Source organism: Ahaetulla prasina, chromosome 8 (assembly GCF_028640845.1).
Source record: "Ahaetulla prasina isolate Xishuangbanna chromosome 8, ASM2864084v1, whole genome shotgun sequence".
In the NCBI taxonomy this organism is placed as follows: Eukaryota; Metazoa; Chordata; class Lepidosauria; order Squamata; family Colubridae; genus Ahaetulla; species Ahaetulla prasina.
Genome location: NC_080546.1, coordinates 80,339,219 through 80,360,235, shown reverse-complemented (window position 1 = coordinate 80,360,235; position 21,017 = coordinate 80,339,219). Strand labels below are relative to the sequence as shown.

The 21,017-nt window shown below is 38.3% G+C and overlaps 1 protein-coding gene across 4 annotated transcripts in view; it reads left to right on the top strand.

Annotated features, from left to right (window-relative positions):
- DCUN1D4 (defective in cullin neddylation 1 domain containing 4) overlaps nt 1–19,446 on the top strand; it is a 29,459-nt gene extending 10,013 nt beyond the window's left edge. For 3 of the 4 annotated variants that reach the window (XM_058193950.1, XM_058193951.1, XM_058193952.1), the window contains 10 exons: nt 2–72; nt 3,113–3,152; nt 3,810–3,924; nt 4,744–4,835; nt 5,389–5,459; nt 8,533–8,624; nt 10,197–10,305; nt 12,060–12,164; nt 13,006–13,108; nt 13,236–19,446. In XM_058193950.1, coding sequence (XP_058049933.1) covers nt 2–72; nt 3,113–3,152; nt 3,810–3,924; nt 4,744–4,835; nt 5,389–5,459; nt 8,533–8,624; nt 10,197–10,305; nt 12,060–12,164; nt 13,006–13,108; nt 13,236–13,291 — 854 coding nt within the window. In that variant the 3' untranslated portion in view covers nt 13,292–19,446. Of the gene's footprint in view, nt 1; nt 73–3,112; nt 3,153–3,775; nt 3,925–4,743; nt 4,836–5,388; nt 5,460–8,532; nt 8,625–10,196; nt 10,306–12,059; nt 12,165–13,005; nt 13,109–13,235 lie in introns of all 4 variants that reach the window. The other variant, XM_058193953.1, reaches the window with a different exon arrangement.
- Nucleotides 19,447–21,017: the final 1,571 nt, after the last annotated feature.

Below are 21,017 nucleotides of genomic sequence, written 5' to 3'. Positions count from 1 at the left end.
GATTTTCAGCTGAACTCTCATCTATCAACACTGGCAAATATTCACAAGATTTATCATACTCTTAATAGGCTGGTAATTGCTTACATTTTTGTAAAATCATGGTTATTTAACTTTAAATAGACATTTAAATATTCTTCCATTATTATTTTGCAATCAGCAACAAAGACCTGTGTAAATTCAACTGTGCGTACTTTCATTTGAGCTAATCCTTTCTTCAATATTCATCTTTAGATGAATATTGAAACTTTAAATGCACAACTGGTATGTTCATTCCTTCTTCCATTAAACAAATACCCTCTGAGTCTACATATCTTAGGATTCCTATCCTGCTATTCGTACTACCCTACGCAGTCTTGCCCACTTGTAGGTTGCATATTATTATAATAAGCATACTGTACGATTATCAGAAAAGAATGAAGCCAGAGCCAAAGTTTTTCTTAATAAGTTTTAATACTTTGAGGTTTTAGGTAATAGTCATATTATTTAGATATATACTTGTTTGTATGTTTTAATATGATAACTCAATTGAATTTCTGACCATAAGGACTCTTAGGTCCTTATGGGATCTAAAAGGATTAGGAAGCTTGTCTATCACAATGATTTGGTCAATTGTTGAAGCATTTGTAACAGGAACTGAGAATTAGCAAAGCGTTGATTTTTGTTGTGGTTTCATAAATAGAGAAATGAAGCTAATTCACTAATTACTAATGGGAGAAGATGGCAAGGAAGTGAGGATCACAGACAGAAAGCAGAGCTACTTAATTCATTCTTTGCATCTGTCTTCAAGCCAGAGGAAAAAAATAGCACAAACTGCCAAAAACAACTGTAAAAGACAAACTAGGAATTCAATTTAAAATAGGCAAGAAAATGGTAAGAGAATACCTGTCACGCTAGATGAATTCAAATCACCAGGACCGGATGTATTACCGTACATCCCGAGGTCTGAAGGAGTGGTCAGAGGTGATCTTGGAACCTTTGAACCAGTTCTTTCAATGATCCTGGGGCATTGAAGAACTACCAGAGAACTGGAAAAGAGTTGATGTGGTTCCCATTTTCAAAAAGGGAAAAAATTTATCCAGAAAACTACAGACCAATCAACCTGAAATCAATACCTGGGAAGATCCTGGAAAAAATAATAAACAATTGATCTGCGAACACTTAGAAGCAAGCAAAATTTATAATCAGAAGCCAATATGGGTTTGTCAAAAACAGATCATGCCAAGCAAATTTTATTTCGTTCTTTGACAAAGTAACTAAATTAGTGGATCATTGAAATGTTGTGGACATAGTATACTTAGATTTCAGTTAGGCATTTGACAAAGTAGAGCACAACCTACGTCTTAGTAAGTTAGACAGCATCACCATCAGCTGGATTTGTAACTGGCTTACAGTCCTCATTCAGCGTGTATTCCTTAATGGAACTACATCTGTATGGAAAGAAGTAAGCAGTGGGTTACCCCAAGTTTTGTCTTAGGCCCAGCACTCTTCAATATCTTCATAATTGATTAAATGAGAGATTAAAGGGAACTCAGTGTGCTGCACCCAAAAAGGTCAGGGCAGTTCTAGGCTGCATTAACAGGGATAGAATCAAGATCACATGAGGTGTTAGTGTCGCTTTATAAAACCTTAGTAAGGCCATAGCTGGAATATTATGTCCAGTTTTGGACTCCACAATATTAAAACAAAATGTAGAGACTTTGGAAAAAGTGTAGAAAAGAGGTACAAAGATGATTGGGAATGGGTGGGTGTGCTAAAACATATAAAAAACAGTTGCAGGAATTGGCTGTGTTTAGTCTAGTGAAAAGCAGGTCTATGGGTGACATGATAGTGTTCCAATATTTGAGAGGCTGCCACAAGGAAGAGGGGACCAACCTATTCTCTAAAGCAGGGGTCTCCAACCTTGGCAACTTTAAGACTTGTGGACTTCAACTCCCAGAATTCCTCATCTAGCAAAGCTGGCTGAGGAACTCTAGCAGTTGAAATCACAAGTCTTAAAGTTGCCAAGGTTGGCGACCCCTTCTCTAAAGCACCTGAAGGCAAGACAAGAAGCAATGGATGGAAACCAATCAAGGAGAGAGCCAATCTAGACCTAAGGAGAAATTTCCTCACAGTGAGAACAATTAACCAGTGGAATGGGTTGCCTTCAGAGGTTGTGGGTGCTCCAACACTGGATGTTTTTAAGAAAAGATTTGGCAGCCAGAATGATATAGGTTCTCCTCCTTGTGCAAGAGCTTGTATTAGAAGATCTCCAAAGCCCTTCCAACTCTGTTATTCTATTAAGCTACTTTTCTCACTCCCTGCTTTTTGGCTAAACCAACACCAGCCATCTTTCCCACATGCTTCCTGCTAATAGTAATAACCCCCTTGGACATAATCTGGCTACCAATGGGTGAACCAATAAAAGGAGATCATGCACACAGGTCTTTGAGGGAAGTAAAACTCCAACATTGCCTTCGTTCTTTTGGTGGATCTCATATTTTACAGTCCAGAGATTTTCACTCCATCTTTTCAAACAGTTAGTCTAAAATAGACTTATAGCACATGCTTGATCTTGCTCTGGACCTTCCTTTACTTGGTGTAATCCAGAACATCTGGGGGACACTTGATTGTTTAGTATCTGCTCCAAGTCTAGGCCGTTTATATCCAATTCCGATATTATTTTAATCCAAAGGAGCATTTAATCCCACTGTTAATATCAGTTATAATCAGGCTGCATTTATCTTGCTGACTTTGGGGGGGAAATCAGGCTACAATGTCTTACTTATTATTTGCTTATATGGATAAGTTGTTTGAAATTCTTAGAAGTGAGATGAAATCTGGAACTTTCTTGAACCCATGCATTTTGCAGTAATTAAAGGGAAATATCAAAACAATATTAATGACAATTTTTATGATAAAACACTTAAGAAATTTCATCCAGAATAATTTAAAGCAGAAAGTTCACACGTTTTCCCTCAGGTAAGAGGGAAAGAATCAGTCGTAACTGACTGTAGTCTTTGACATTTAAATCTGATGAGGGAAAGTAGTGGGCCAGAATAAGATAGCTGTCAATATTTGAACGTACAAAGCAATATCCAAATTCCCAGTTAATTAATTAATTTATTTTTTTCAGAATTTGACAGAAGATACTAGTCAAGACGATCACCAAACAGGTAAAGTTCTTATGTTTATATGCATTACAGAATTTTTAAGAACGTTGAATGGAAAGGAAACCTTATTAAATTTTTATTCGTTAGGCAAATTTGTATCATACTTTAATTTCTATCAAAATGGAGGAGAAATCCTTCCCAGGATTTATAAAATGATGTGGATCGATTGTTTTAAAGGTGTAACAACGTGTATTCAGTTATTTAATATTATATCAATTACTTTTTATACGTAGTAAATGTTCAATTAAAACAATAGCTTGCTGTAGGCTATGTTAAAAACATTTGATTAATCATGATTTGTTTAATTATCTTCAGTGAATAAATCAGAGGGGCTAATTTACACATCCCACAACATGTAAATTATAACCACCAGTACACAAACTATTGTAACTGAGTTTGCAAAACATGCTAAAAACCCCCAAACAATTCCCATTACAGATGCTAATATATTATACATTTGTATATTATATTAGGCCTTTAGGGGCATTGCACATCTGAATTTTCTCTTGTGATGTTTCAGTGTGGTTTAAAAAGTCCTAAGTTTGATTGATAAGCTGCCTCAAAATTTTGCGAGAAAGTATAACTTGATGAAATAAGATAATTAAATAACATCTACCTATTTTCAGGTTTGTCTCTTTTTCCTACATTCCTACATTGCAGGAAACCTGAGATCTTGCAGTTCATCAGACAGCTTTAGCAAAGTGATGCCTCCAAGAAAAAAAAGGCGACCTACAACAGGAGATGATCTGACAGCTAAAAAAAGTAGACATGATGGGTATGTAACCTTTCGTATTCGGTTATTATTCAATTAAGAAACAAGACATTTGGAAGGGCAGCAAACCAGGAGAAGATGGTTGGACTTTCAACTACATCAGCAGCTTATTTAGATGAGATTTCTAGGCTTTCTTATGCTCTGCAGGCCTGGTACAATATACTCTCATTATTTTAAGAGTTATCGTCAATGCTACCTATTCTTCCATAAGAAATTATTTAGGAGGACAGATTTCTCCATAGATTTTATAATTTGACCTAAGCAGTCTACACACTTTGATTATGGTGGGTGAGTGGCAAAACAATAGAAAACCCTATACAACGCAAATGTCACAATGGTGAGCCTCAATTTGTAGTAAGTAAGTAAAGTAAAATTTGATAAGCAAGATTTATTCCCTACTTCTGGTTGTACATGAAAATAGTTGGGAAGAAATGTTTTGGATCTCAATTCAGCACACAGCATTTCTATTCATTAAAGCAGCCTGATTTTTTTTTTCTAGGCTTCAGTGCAAATCAGAAAAAAAAGATCCTTGTGCTGTAAGAGTTGCAGTTGATTTCATAAAGCAGCCGCTTCTTTTTCCAGGATCATGCCGTTCGTTGCATCTATTTAAGGCCTGTCTTGAAAGTGCTTTAAATTTCAGTGTAGAATTTGGAAGTTCATGCAAATGATCTTATAAAATTATTCAGTGTCAGAATTCTGAAAGCGAGTGGATTGACCAGGGACCAGAGGTTACTTCAAAGGCTTGCAGTCTATCGACCTTGGCATATCATTTTATAGAACTGTGAAACACCATGTTCTTAAGCTTTTTCTCTTTTTTTTCAGCATGTACAGAAAATATGATTCTACCAGAATAAGGTCAGAAGATGATATGTTTTCAAGTAAAAGGTGTTTAGAATGGTTCTATGAATATGCAGGCAAGTGTTCACATCTGCACATTTCTTAAATATTACTAAGCAAGAATTTGAAAGGAAAAATCAATTTGAAGTATTAAAATATCAACTTTTTAATTAAATGAGGATGACTTCAAATAATTTTACCTTTCTCCAAAAGTGCAGCTTAACTTTTATTACAGTCAGTCTTGCAGATACTTAAGAGATCCTTTTTTGAAAATTCAAAGGTGGTTTTGAGGGGCTGTATTTTAAACATTTGAAGACTATTTCTTTTTGGTTAATTGGAGCAGTGGATGTGAATCTGCAATAAAGTAAATAATAACATTTGATTCTGTTTTGAGGAACCTTTGGGCTCTTTGAATATTTGCATGTTGTGACAGCTGTATCTTGTGGGATTGAGATAGAGAAAGGAGTTTTTGATCTTTGGACCTGCACTTCCTGCTGTGTGCCTAAGCAGTGTTCAAGAAATCACATCCTTGTAAGAGCTGCTCTTTTTGTATGGTCCAGTCATTTGGACTTTAATAATCAAGCGATTGTAACTTTTGAGTAGAAAATAATCTTTGTCATTTACTTGTAGGAACAGATGATGTTGTGGGTCCTGAAGGAATGGAGAAGTTCTGTGAGGACATAGGGGTTGAGCCAGAAAATGTACGTTCAAGTTCATTTATTGGTAGTAGGGAATCAGTTTGCGCTTCACCCATTTCCATTTTTTTTTTTAAAAAAGAACCTTGTGATTTATTTGTTCTGTCGCTCTATCCTAAACCTGATGAGGAACTTAGCAGATTGATAGTGCTGGCACGGTGTGTTTATCCATTATGTAATTAAACGGCAAATATGGTTCTGTTACCCTCTAGCCATGTGGGCAGCTCTAGCGCACAACTTCCATTTGTGATTAGACAATTGTAGCAAATGGTTCCATATGTCCATGCATGCAGAATGTATGTTATAGTGTATGAATGTATATTTTCCAGTTTATTTAGGAATACATACATCCAGAAACAATGTTGACTTGCATTTGGATGGCGTACTTAAAAATTTGCTCTGTTGACAAGCTATCACAAGAAAATCACTTCTTCACCTACCAATGCGATGGAACATGGGCATATGCGGGGCAGAAATTCGATGCATTTACCATTTGACTGTTTTACGCTAATCATGATATGAAAGTGGCCCATTGAAATGATTCAATATTATATTTATTAATGTTTTGCTGAACAGAAGAAATAGATGAGTTTTAAGCTCGCGGCGAAAGGTTCAGAGGTCCGGAAGTTGATGAAGTCCTGGGGGAAGCTCGTTCCAAAGGGTGGGAGCCCCCACAGAGAAGGCCCTTCCCCTGGGTGTCGCCAGACGGCACTGCCTAGCCGATGGCACCCTGAGGAGTCCCTCTCTGTGAGAGCGCACGGGTTGGTGAGAGGTATTCGGTAGCAGCAGACGGTCCCGTAAATAGCCCGGCCCTATGCCATGGAGCGCTTTGAAGATCATTACCAAAACCTTGAAGCGCACCCGGAAGGCCACAGGTAGCCAGTGCAGTCTGCGCAGGAGGGGTGTCACATGGGAGCCACGAGGGGCTCCCTCTATCACCCGCGCAGCTGCATTCTGAACTACCTGGAGTCTCCGGGTGCTCCTCAAGGGGAGCCCCATGTAGAGAGCATTGCAGTAATCCAGATGAGATGTCACGAGAGCGTGAGTGACCGTGCATAGGGCATCCCGGTCTAGAAAGGGGCGCAACTGGCGAACCAGGCGAACCTGGTAAAAAGCTCTCCTGGAGACGGCCGTCAAATGGTCTTCAAAAGACAGCCGTTCATCCAGGAGGACGCCCAAGTTGCGCACCCTCTCCATCGGGGCCAATGACTCGCCCCCAACAGTCAGCCGCGGTCGCAGCTGACTGTACCGGGATGCCGGCATCCACAGCCACTCTGTCTTGGAGGGATTGAGCTTGAGCCTGTTTCTCCCCATCCAGACCCGTACGGCTTCCAGACACCGGGACAGCACTTCAATAGCTTCGTTGGGGTGGCCCGGTGTGGAAAAGTACAGCTGAGTATCATCAGCGTACAGCTGGTACCTCACACCGAAGCCACTGATGATCTCACCCAGCGGCTTCATATAGATGTTGAACAGGAGGGGCGAGAGAATCGACCCCTGAGGCACCCCACAAGTGAGGTGCCTCGGGGTCAACCTCTGCCCTCCTGTCAACACCGTCTGTGACCCATCGGAGAGATAGGAGGAGAACCACCGATAAATGGTCCCTCCCACCCCCAATCCCCCCAACCGGTGCAGCAAGATACCATGGTCGATGGTATCGAAAGCCGCTGAGAGATCTAATAGGACCAAGGCAGAGGAACAACCCCTATCCCTGGCCCTCCAGAGATCATCAACCAACGCGACCAAAGCCGTCTCAGTGCTGTATCTGGGCCGGAAGCCGGACTGGAACGGGTCCAGATAGACAGTTTCATCCAGGTGCCGGGGAAATTGACATGCCACCACACTCTCTACAACCTTCGCCGCGAAGCGAAGGTTGGAGACCGGACGATAATTACCTAAGACAGCTGGGTCCAGGGAAGGCTTCTTGAGGAGGGGCCTCACCACCGCCTCTTTCAAGGCGGCCGGAAAGACCCCCTCCAACAAAGAAGCGTTCGTAATCTCCTGGAGCCAGCCTCGTGTCACCTCCTGAGTGGCCAGTACCAACCAGGAGGGGCACGGGTCCAATAAACACGTGGTAGCGTTCAATCTACCCAGCAACCTGTCCATGTCCTCGAGAGCCACAGGGTCAAACTCATCCCAAACAATCTCAACAAGACCGCTCTCCGGCGTCCCACCTGGATCCACCCAATTTTGGTCCAAACCGTCCCGAAGCTGAACGATTTTATCGTATAGATAACCATTAAACTCCTCAGCGCGTCCCTGCAACGGGTCATCCCGCTCCCCCTGGTGAAGGAGGGAACGAGTCACCCAAAACAGGGCGGCCGGGCGGTTATCTGCCGACGCAATGAGGGAGGAGACGTAGCAACGTCTCGCTTTCCTCAGTGCCACTAGGTAGGTCCTATTATAGGACCTAACTAGTGTCCGATCAGCCTCTGAACGGCTGGACCTCCAGGAACTCTCTAGGTGTCTTCTCCGGCGTTTCATCCCCCTTGGAGAACCAAGGAGCTGGTTGGGATCTACGCCGGGTCAGAGGCCGCAGAGGCACGACACGGTCTAAAGCCCCAGCCGCAGCCCGTTCCCAGGCCGCGACTAGTTCCTATGTTGACTTGCATTTGGATGGCGTACTTAAAAATTTGCTCTGTTGACAAGCTATCACAAGAAAATCACTTCTTCACCTACCAATGCGATGGACCATGGGCATCTGTGGGGCAGAAATTCGATGCATTTACCATTTGACTGTTTTACGCTAATCATGATATGAAAGTGGCCCATTGAAATGATTCAATATTATATTTATTAATGTTTTGCTGAACAGAAGAAATACATTTCTGGCAGTCATCTTTCCTTCTTATAGTTCAGTTATTTTTGTCTTTCTACTCATCCCTTGAATGCCAACACTGGGAATATCCCCTGCACTTTTTCAAGTTTAAATAGTTGAAAAAAATGGAGCTGTGTATCCCTTCTGCCCTATCCCTGGTTGCCAATACAAGGCTTTGAAAACAAGATGCATTAAGAAAAGCACTGAAGAAATTAAAATTCTTATATAAACTTTGGGATCTTTTGTTTATTTTTAAACCAGGTAGCCATGCTTGTGTTGGCTTGGAAATTGGATGCTCAGAACATGGGCTATTTTACATTGCAAGAATGGCTAAAAGGAATGACATCCCTGCAGTAAGTATTATTTCTATTAACAAATGTGAAAAAGCTCCAGTAGGGATCATTGTCCTCTTGTAAAGTTGATCTTGCATGTCTATATAAAGTTAAAAAAAAACCTGTACTATCTTATCCAATCATTTTGTGACGATGCATATAACATCTAGGAGCTGTGGTGCAGTGGTTAGCATGCAGTTGGAACTGCAGGCCAGCTCTGCCCACTGCCAGGAGTTTGATCCTGACTGGCTCAAGGTTGACTCAGTCTTCCGTCCTTCCGAGGTCGGGTAAAATGAGGACCCGGATTGTTGGGGGCAATAGCCTGACATTAGTAAACAGCTCAGAGAATGGTATAAAGCACTATGAAGCAATATGTAAGTCTAAGTGCTATTGCTATCGCTATCTATTTCTGAATATTTATTTACGTGGTTTTATTTATTGTTCATTCCACAAGACTTTGAGGCAGATGATAAAGAATTAAAGAAATATATTCAATAAAATTGGGAGCATTCAGTATTTAAAATCTTACACTGTGGGGCCTAAAACATTGTGGAACAACTGGTTTTTAAGCACTTCCAGTTGTAGTCAGAGTCTCAAGAATAGCCATCACTATGCCCTCCCCCACTTGATACTCATCTCAATTGTACTCACTTATACACTGTCATCTTCCAGAACCTATACTAGCTAATGATCACTCTTTCCCCTGAAATCCTCCCACTAGATCCCAAGTAATGGGGGTTGAAACAGGGGTGAAATGCTCCCGGTTCGGACCGGATCAACTGATCTGGTAGCGATGGTGGCAGGTGGTTCAGAGAACCGGTAGCAAAAATCCCTGCCCCCCCTGCCCAGTCACCCGCTTGCCGCTTCTTTTAAAAAATGCTTTTAAAAGGTAAAAAAAAAAGGCTCTGATGTTCACAGCTGAGCCGTGCGATCGTCAAGAGCTTTTTTTAACTTTTAAAAGCATTTTTTACAACCAATTCAGCTGAATAGGTTGTAAAAAAATGCTTTTAAAAGGTTAAAAAAACAGGCTCTGACGATCACAGTTGAGCCATACAATCATCAGAACATCTTTTTTTAACTTTTAAAAGCATTTTTTTACCACCTATTTGGCTGAATAGGTTGTAAAAAAATGCTTTTAAAAGTTAAAAAAAAAGGATCGCGCGCCACAGCTGATCCCCCCCTCCACGCTGTTTGACTTACCCCATGCCTCCTTTTGGTGTCCCCTGTACGCACGCACCTCGCATTTGGGGCATGGTGTGCAGCGCACATGCGCAGTGAGAAAACTGGTAGTAAACCGGTTCAGATTTCATCACTGGGTTGAAGCCCCTCCCCTCCTGGGCGGGGGGAGCAATTTACTGTGCCCCATATGTCTTAGGAGACTGCCCTACACCTTCCCCTTATGTGTGCAGAAGATGGGTTTCTCTCGCATGCTAAGTGGAGAAAGGTTGTTGTGCTTTGTCATTTCGTGAGAGTTGTTTTGTGAGAGAGATTTTCCACACTTTAAAAACAAGGGATTTGCAGCTTGTGGGGTGATTGCAGCAATCTGTCTCATAACTTTTGAATCACTATTCATGACAATTATTCGTTTTACAGGTGTGACACAACAGAGAAGCTAAGAAATTCTTTGGATTACTTGAGATCTTTATTAAACGAGCCTATGAATTTTAAGCTTATTTATAGATATGCATTTGACTTCGCACGTGTGAGTAGCCTGAAATTCTGTTAAATCTTCTAGTAAATCCTGGCCAGAATGAGAAAACCACATTTCCTCTCCTAAATTGTTTGCTCTTGATTGGAAACCGAGGGAAGATATTAACCTTGCTTACCTGAAAGGCAAAATACATTACATTCTAGTTTGAAACATATAGTGAGGAGGAACCCAAGTGTTGGTTCCACCTCTCTTTCTGACCCGTTGCAGACCATCAGGATTTGCAAAATACAACCTCTCCAAACCATGCATGTTGTCCCAGAATCTGCCCTTACCAAAATTGTACTTTTTAAAAATCATATTAATAATGTCATAGAATATTCTACCTATGGTTTTTGCCCTCACACCAATCTTGTATGTTCCTGAAGTGATGTTATTTTGAAACATTTTCATATCTCCAATATTTAATGGGACAGGAAAGGAAGTATTAAATAGATGGGAAGTCGCCATATGATGTGTTAAATGAAAATTAAAATACTAAAATTTTTAAATGCTTTCTCTTGGCTCTTCCTGCTTCTGAGATTGTGGAGTCCAGAAGAGGCCTTCAGTCTAAAACATGATACAGTATATCCCTGGTCTTTGAAGTTGATTATTGCAACAATAAAAAGTCAATATTTTGTTGTATTATCTTAATCATAGAATGGAATAGTGTAATTCATGCAGATAGGAATATGTCTCTTAGTATGTGAACAGGTCACCTCCTGGAATTGGAAGTATATCTTCATACTTCCAATTCCACTCCTTTGTTCGCAATAAAATACCTTATGCCACCAGACTCCAGATTTTGGGCTTAGACAATTTAGAACTATGCCGACTTCAGTCTGACCTAAGCATAGTATATAAGATTATCTACCATAATGTCCTACCTGTCAATGACTACTTCAGCTTCAATCACAACAATATACGAGCAAATAATAGATACAAACTCAAGGTAAACCGCTCCAAACTCGATTGCAGAAAATATGACTTCAGCAACAGTGTGGTCAACGCCTGGAATGCACTACCTGACTAGTTTCTTCCCCAAATCCCCAAAACTCTAAGCTTAAACTGCCTAATGTTGACCTCACCCCATTCCTAAGAGGTCTGTAAGGGGCGTGCATAATCATGTTTATACTTTTACCTGTTATATACGATTGACAAATAAAATAAATAAAAATAAATACTGATTTTAAAGTTAAATACTTTAACAAACTCTAGAAAGAGTGCAGAGAAGGGTAACAAAGATGATAAGAGGTCGAGAGGCTAACCAGTATCATTAATGGTTAAGGGGACTAGGTATTCATCTAATAAAGAGAAGGATTAGTTAGCTGTCTTCTGGTACTTGAGGGCCTATCACAGGAAGGAGTGGGTCAACTTATTTTCCAAAGCAGGGGTCTCCAACCTTGGCAACTTTAAGCCTGGCGGACTTCAAAGCTGGCTGGGGAATTCTGGGAGTTGAAGTCCACCAGGCTTAAAGTTGCCAAGGTTGGAGACTCGTGCTCCAAAGTACCAGATTGCAGGACAAGAAGCAGTGGGTAGAAGTTTGTTAACGAGAGATGTGGAACACAGGAGGAATTTCCTGAAGTAAGAACAGTTAATTAAAATCTTTAGGAAGTCTAGCTTGACTGCACATCCATTGATGAAAACAAAAAACAAAGGAATGCTAGATAAAGATAAGAGCTGGATTATACTTTTCTGAGGAAAAAATTGATGTGGGTCTTAGCTCAACTAAGCAAGATTACAAGGTATTTTTTTGTTCCTTCTGACAGGAAAAAGATCAGCGAAGCCTAGATATGAATACTGCCAAGTGTATGCTAGGACTTCTCTTAGGAAAAACATGGCCCCTCTTTCCAGTATTTCATCAGTTCTTAGAGGTACAAGTAGAAAATAACTTTTCTGTGTGTTTGTTTATTTAAATGCAGCATTAAAATTAAAATTGAGAATGGACAGTGAATTAATTGAAAATATGGTCACTTAATATTTACAATTACAATTAATACAAATATATACATATATATGTAAGTATGTATGTATGAATGTATGTATGTATGTATGTATGTATGTATATATTGCTTGGAATTTTTGCTTGGAGTAATGTTCGTAGCGTAGTAGTGTTTTTATTGTAATGATGTCTTTTACATCAATTACGGCAAATGCAGTAGATGTAAATGATGGACATCTGGATCTAGTGGATGGACACTCCATTCTCTAAAGCAGGGGTGTCAAATTCACAGCGTCACAGCAGTGTTGTGATGTATCATGACTTTTTTCCCCTTTGCTAAACTGGGCGTGGGCTTGACCAGTGCGTGACGCATCTGGCCTGCGGGCTATGAGTTTGGCAGCCCTGCTCTAAAGTGATCCATTATATTGAGGCTGATATGGAAAGTATTTATTTGTGATTTCTGAAAAGGAAGAGCAGGCAACAGTATTTTGCAGGCTTGCTTACTGTGAAAGAGGCAATGATTTCTTTAAAATTCCCTGTGCAATGCATCCCAGAAAAATGGATTTTTGATACCTTCCTTTCATCTGGTTTCCTCTTGTTTTGGGAGGAAGATAATTTCTGTTACGCTTGGTAGCCTTAAATGTTATTGCTATATTTATATTATAGAATATCACACCTTCTATTACACTTGCAAAATTAGCTTTTGCATTTTTAGTTCCTAGCGACTTTGTTCAAAAGGCGTTTTGAATAACTGCTATTTTTGTTTTAAGTAGCAATCTAAGTACAAAGTTATCAACAAGGACCAATGGTGCAACGTTCTGGAATTCAGCAGATCCATTAATCTTGACCTCAGCAATTATGACGAAGACGGAGCATGTACGTATATACGGTCAGGAAAGACAAAAGAATCATTTCATATCATATCTGTGATCTCTCTATGCCTTTTTGTGTTTCTGTAATATATATTTTTTTTTTACAAAAAATGTTTCCTTCTTTCTTTAAGGGCCAGTGTTGCTGGATGAATTTGTGGAGTGGTATAAAGAGAAACAAATGACATAGGAATTTTAACTATGCACAGCTGCTCAAGAGCCTTTGTTACTACAGTTAATGTCAACCATTAGCCATAAACTTCTCTTTGTATATAAAGCGCATGCGGCTTTTCCTGCACTGTATCCCATTTTCAGGGATTTTTTTGGGTGTTTGCTGTTTAACAAGCCAACTCTGCTTGCTGTGTACCATGCTCTGCATTTTGTCTCTACGCTACAGATGGTGAACTTGCCAGCATCCTCACTGTGACTAATGTGAATATTGCTGTCTAAACTTTGTATATGTGTATAAAAAAAAAAAAGCTTCATCTAGGAATGATTTCAGCAGGAAAGGTATTATAAAAATAATTTTGTCGCATTCAAGTAACCATGTAACTTAATTTTTAATTGACTTGGTCTCGGGCATAGCATTTCAGGGAAAGTGATGGGGGGGGAGGGAGGGGTTTGCCTAGGTAGAACTATTGCTAGTATAGTAATAGTTGTTTTTGGATGCCAGTTTTTGAAAGAAAATCTTGTGGTATGGTTTCCTTGCCAGTGCCCAGCTTCATTTTTATTTAATAAGCAATTATTGGCTACCATTTTAATTGAAACTCCATAAATCGTTACAGCTTGAACAGAGTTGTAGATGCCATAGTAACTTCCATTTGGTGATAATGCTGATTTCCTAATAGTCAGATGCTGTAGTTTGCTAAGAGGTACAGGTGATTGAATTAAACATCCGATTAAAAAGGGTTTTAGACTTATAACTTGGCATATTCTTTTATTTTACTGTTATTCTTGTTCCCAGAGTGTTTTGATGATTTGGATAAAGACAGAATGAAGTCTTGCTTCAAAACACAGCCTAAATGTATGAATGTATTTCAGAGACTGGAATCAAAGCTTAGCTTGAAAACTCGGCATGGCTGCGTTTATGTTCCAGGGATTGAATTTCCTGGCAAAATGCCAATTACAAGTAACATCTAATCAAGCAGTATCACTATTTATTTGGGATCATTTTATCTGTTTGGACTGGAAAGTTCAAAGAAGTAGATGAATGAAGTAACTTCCTGTGTCACCTTTTCATCAGTCTTCATAATACAGTTCAATGTATATTTCTATATTTTTTTTTTACTAAGGTAGCTTATAGACTTATTGAAAATGCATTCAAAAATCCATTGGTCTTTGTTCAATCAACCAAGAGTTCATTGTGAAATGTGCAATAAAACATGAGCTTGCCTTTTCTTTTACAGAAAGTTAAAGCTACATGAACATTCAGAATTTAGGAATATAAATTAGCAATAGCAATAGCACTTAGACTTATATACCGCTTTACAGTGCTTTATAGCCCTCTCTAAGTGGTTTACAGAATCAGCCTATTGCCCCCAACAATCTGGGTCCCCATTTTACCCACCTTGGAAGGATGGAAGGCTGAGTCAACCTTGAGCCTGGTGAGATTTGAACTGCCAAATTGCAGTCAGTCAGCAGTCAGCAGAAGTAGCTTGCAGTACTGCACTCTAACCACTGCACCACCATGGCTCATCCAAATTAAGCTTAAAAAACAAATTAGTACAAACCACTTATTTTTATTTTCAAAGTTCTGAAGGTATTTTTAAAGAAAAAAAATCATGTATATCATAAACACGTATAGCTTCTTTAGGATTGGGTTACTTCTAAAGAAACAAAATAAGAAAAATAAAGGACTGGAATCCAAAGAGATCCACATGCAAATATAAATTCTGCCCAGAACAGGAGCTGTTGAAATGGCGCTTTTTTTTTTTAATGAATAGGGCAGAGCTACACAATCTGTTGACCAGGTAGTAAGACTGGAAATGGACGCAGTTACAGTACTTAGATGGACTTTTCACAGGCTATCATTTCTGTTGTCCATTCCCCCCCCCCAAAAAAAAGTAGTGCTGGAAGTTGGCTGTGCCAATCTCTGTTGACAACAGGCAGGTAATACCATGAGCCAGTGTGTGCTCCCTCCAATACCTCCTGAGCTACGTTACTATTTAGTATAGCCATAGTCAAAACTTGATAACTATCCAACTGGGAAGATACAAATACTAGATTACAGGCTAATTTTGTTGAGACATAAAAGGACTTTCAGTAATAAAGGTAACAGCCAAAGAACTTTATGAGATCTAGTTTTGATAAAGAAAAGTATAAGGTTAACAAACTTGTGTCTAGTTCATTCTTGGGACTGATTCTCACTTTTTCTATTTACATGTGAATATTAGTATATAAAGCAAAAACACCTGATCAAGTGGTAGAGAGCAAGAAAGGACAGCTTCAAAATTGTACTGTCTTCCATTTAAAAATGAAGGATCCATTGGGTTCAGTTAAATAATGGCCAAGGGGCAGAAACTGCAGTCCGTTTTCCTTTGTCCGTGACAGGCCTCTTCTGTTTATCTATTTATGACTCCTATTACAAAGTTGATCAAGAGACTTTTGCTCTCAACAATCATACACACCCACACCCAGAATTGGCCTTGCCTCTAAAAGCAGGCTCATCTAAAACGTAATTATTAAGGACACTCTGCTCACAACTTGTGTGATATACAAAGGAAAATGAGAGAAAGATCCTCTTGGTATATGGGTCAGAATTGTATTTTTTGAGTTTTTGAAATTCTGACCTTATTTAACCAATCATGCTCAGAATAGCCCTGATTCCTTGTGTTTGTGGGGGGGGGATGGCATTTCTGGAGAACTGTTACGTAATGCTGTCCGAGTAAAGTTAATTAAAGTTGTTCGTTTTTCATACATTTTGAATTTTTGGCATCTTTTAAAATAGTATGATTGATTTTGTTGTTGTTAAAGGCAAAAAAGGCCGTATGTTCAATTGGTTAAAGCTGAAAATATCTTTTCTATAGAAATGCTAGCAAGATGTGTGTGCATTATTCTAATGTGAAATTCTTAAAAGATAAGCTTTTTAAATGACCAAGTGAATAAACATACATGAATGGTCGAATGTCCCATAATAAGACTGTATATTGTCCAGTACCAAAGACTGATGAATCTTTTATGCTTTTTACCTTTCAGGATCAGAAATGGTATTATCAATTCTAATACCTACTATTATTTTTACCATTTTCTTTTTGGGTTCGGGTCAGATAAATTCAAATTGAATACTGAAAATGTAACCATCTGAAAACTTTGGTTTGTACAAAACCAAATGATCTGTGCTTTTTGTAAATGTGAGGAACAAAATTGTGAAAGCGTTCCATAAATTTACTATATATAAATTTACATAAAGCATTTAATTAAACGTGAATAGTTTCCTGCTTTCCTTTTTAAACAATTCATATCAGTCTCATGCTGAGACTTCAGATATTTTTTACTACATACACACATTTATCGTTTTAATTCTGTGCTTGTTGTAAAATTTTCTCCTACTCTCTTAAGTATTGGCACTTTTCCCCCCCTTATCGCTTTTAGAGAAACCAGCATATAATAATGTTGTTGAATTCATAATGGGAGAACTTCTAACAATACTTAAATATTTGGTAATATTTAATTACAGATTCTTAAGTGCTTCATAATCAATAATAAAGATCTGGTTTGTGTCTGAGTAAATGGCAAGTGTTAAATACCTACTGATAGCCTTAAACTTTGTCCTCCTCAGATGGTTGTGTAAATGAAAAGTTACTTTACTGATTTGCACTGACTTTCTTGGAAACTAAAAAAAATGTGTTCTGTAACACCCTGTTGTGACAGATGCAGTTTATCTGCTTTTTTTTCTTTAAAATTTCCATATGGCATACCTGAAGGGTGCACTTTGGCTTACTGCAGTTGTGTTACCTCCTTGGAATTTGATAGTGTAGTTGTGTACAAATTATACTATCTCGCTAATAAAAACTTGATTCAGTCTTGATAAACATGCATTTAAAAAAAAAATCGTTTTTGAAACTTGGCAACTGCAAAGTCCCAACGTGTGGACTTCAGTTCCCAGAATTCCCCAGCCACTTCCAGGAGTTGAAGCCCATACATCTTAAACCTTCCAAGTTTGAAAAAAATATATATTACTCTAGGGATATGTGTGTTGTGCCTACAGCTGTCTATGCCAGCTCATTTTGCCCAAGGAGAGAGCAGGAATTGGTCAATCCCAAGGTACCTATATAGGATGTAATTTGAAGATCACAAGCTAAATCTGCTTTGTGTTCCGAATGCTTCTGACTCATGAGTAATGTTTCAGCAGCTACATAACAGAACACTGTTATTACACAGGACATGGGTAGTTGGAAGAGAGAATCGTTTTAGAGCTACGTACATCCCCATGTACCACAACTTTGGGGGCAATTCAGAGTTAAGAAACAAAACAGATCAATTTATATTGTTTATTTAAATGGACATTTTGCAAATACACTGGAGGACTTCCTTTGGCACTTGGAAATCCAAACTTCAGTGACATGATGAAATCTAAGGCATAAATGCAGTCTTTAAAAACCCTGCTTTAAAACATACACAACATAGCGCAGTTTAACAATTAAATTAATCCATTTTATATAAATTATTAGTAGCAAACCTCAAATAAGAACAGCACCACAGTAGAAAAATAAATTGGTAAATGATGATCATTCAGTTTAATTTTTAACTGAATATTATTTATTAAATACCATTAATCATATCAAAAAGATTCTGAATTTTGTTCTGTTATCTATTATGTGCCTATTGATTTGAATAATAAGACCAGAAGCTTTAAGTTAATTGGAATATTAACACTCATTCTAAGCTGTCAGTATAACGCTGCAAAACAGCAAAAATATTCCTCTACCATATGCTCCAAGATTTAAAATGAATAGGATGTAGCAATGTATAATGTTTCAATCACAATATTTCATTAAAACAGCTGATCCCATTAATGCCTGGCCAATGTCCTCCCCCACAAAAGCATGAGGAAGAATTTATCCTATAAATCTGAAGATTAAATTTAGAAGAGTTACCTCAGAACTTAATAGAACTTCATAGGAGTGTTAAAGCAGCTATATCTGTTTCCCAGTTCACTCAGCTGCAGTTAGGAAACTTTGGAGGAGACTTCTGCAATTGCCTAAAACCTGGGAATAGGCACAGTTGCTTTAATGAGACTCAGACAGATGCGGTTGTTACACTCTTCATTCTGAAACACTTGAGCATTCCTATTCATCCAATCCTCACAACAGTACACTGTTGTGAAGTACTTCAATACCCTGCTGAGAAAATGTTCAATATATGTATGGGCTTTTTATTAGTACTGCACATTGGTTTAATAAGGAGATTATATGTCTTATGAATCCAGTATTAAATATTAGAACCTGGCACAGCAAACCAGTCACTTTATTTTTCCTTTGTAAATATCTGGGACCCAAAAGTTTCTTTCAAAATCTTAACTGCAATTCGTTTTTGTTTCATATGGCCTGTTGAACCCATAAGACCAAATTAATAATAATTTTAAAATGTATTAGTCTAATCAAAAGCAAACCTTGACATGTTTATATATTCCCACATATATCCTGTGAATTTTGATGAGAAGTATATCCCATTGCTGAGCTAAATATTTCAAATACTTCATATACAGGAAGTCTTGACTTACAACTATTCGTTTAGTGACTGTTCAAAGTCACAACAGCACTGAAAAAAAGTGACATATGACTAGTTTTCACATTTAACAACCACTGCCGAATCCCAACGGTCACGTGATCAAAATTTGGACACTTAGCAACTCGTTTTTGACAGTTGCAGTGTTGTGATCTTTTGACAAGCAACATCAGTGGGGAAGCCAGATTCACTTAAAAGCTGTGTTACTAATTTAACAACCAGTGATTCATTTAACAACTGTGGCAAGAAAGATCATAAAATGGAGCAAAACTCATTTACCGACTGTCCCTTAGCAATAGAAATTTTGGGCTCAACTGTGGGCATAATTCAAGGACTATCTATTCATATTTGAAAGCACCCTTTTAAGGGAAATCATTATCTACATGTATAATACGTTAAAATGTAATTATGAACAATTAAATACAAAACAATTAAGATATCCAACATCAAATATTAGAATTTGTCAAAGCTTAGTGGCAGATACCATTTCTGTGGTTAACATTTTTGTTGTTAAACTTAAATTTCCATTGTGACATTAAAGCACTGTTTCTTAACCTTGGCAACTTTAAGACATCTGGACTTCAGAAACCCTGCATTAATACAGTCCGTAACAAAATACTCCTCTAAATACAGTTTTTCATATGTTAGGAAATGAGTTAATCATGGAACAATAAACTTGCATTTAAAATGCTTTGAAACTTTAACACTGTATTTTTAACAGTTTTAAAGATCTTGAGGCTTTCAACTTTTCTTCTTTTAATATTATCTACTTTTAGCCTCTGAGATGCCTTTAAATTCTTCCATAGATAAAAATGATTGCAAAACATAGAACAGAAGCACCTCTAGTGTTATGTGGATTTGAGGATTGGTTTATTTTTTATTTTAACAGTTCTCATACCAATTTCTGTAATTTTATGAAACATTTAAACAGGATATAGCTTTAAGGCATGGATGAGGACTATGGGTCGAGAAGAACTGAACATTAATTCAAGCGCTTGCGTAACATTGGAATACTAATTTTTGTTTCTTCCCTGCATGGCGTGCAAGTATATACTAACAGTATTCCAATTAAAATTAACTCTGTAATCAAGTAAAAACAACACCACCCAGATTTCAAAATAACGGACATCAACAACACTATTACAATTTCTATTTGGTACTGCTCCTCTGGAGGAGCCCAGCAGGGTGGCTTACAATTAAATTAGGGTTAAATTAAACTACAACAGTAGAACATAGCAGATGTGGTGCTCAATAAATTTATTTGCCCATGTTAATTTTGTTAATTTAAGAAAATTTATATGACTGCCTACTTGCTCTCAGTGACTCTGGGTGTACTAATACTGCTGCAAAACAATAGGGCCACAGAGCTAAGAATCGGGCAGAGAATTGCTCACAAGACTTAATTCCATGCCACAAAATATGTGAAACTATAAATTAAAACGTTCTCTGTGAACTCCATTAAAACTGCAAATTGTCTAGCATCATTTTATTGCACCACATTTCCATTTATCGCTTCTCCCCTCTACAAGCAGATCACAATTCCCTGCGTACTGTTGCCCTTACCAACTGCTCATTTCAAGCACTGGCATTGGACAGTCTAGCAGCAATCCGATTTCCGTAATAATCGGTTCCCAATGACAATTTCTTCCAATATGTCAGCCTAAGCACCAAAGTCTAGATATCTAGTATCCGTTACCTTACCAACAACTTTCAACGTATTCTCTCTATAGAAACTGACTGGGGAAAAGGACGCTTTAATATTTAGCAAAACGTAGTTATTGAGACCAAGGCTTTTTTTCTACCATCTGCACCACTTGATAGAAACAAACAGAGGTCTGATCCCTTCAGAAATGCATATATAGATAACAGTACGAATACTTGAATTCTACTGCTTGCTAAAGATGTCCTGCTATATTTGAAGTAACAGTAGCTTTGGTCTAGCAGTTTTAAATACTCCACATTTCTGTGCCTTGCTTAGGTACACAGCTACATCTCCTCCCTCTGTTCCTGCAGCAGCAGCATTCAGTGCTTATAAAGTAAAATTGCAGCCACTGTTCCTTCAGTTTGCCTATTAAGCATAGTGTTTAAGTTGCAGATGATGCTTTGTGGCTAGCTTCTCATTCGTGACCTTCCATTGACTATCCCATTTCAAAACAAGCTGGGGATGGAAAGACCGAGTGAAGAAGGAC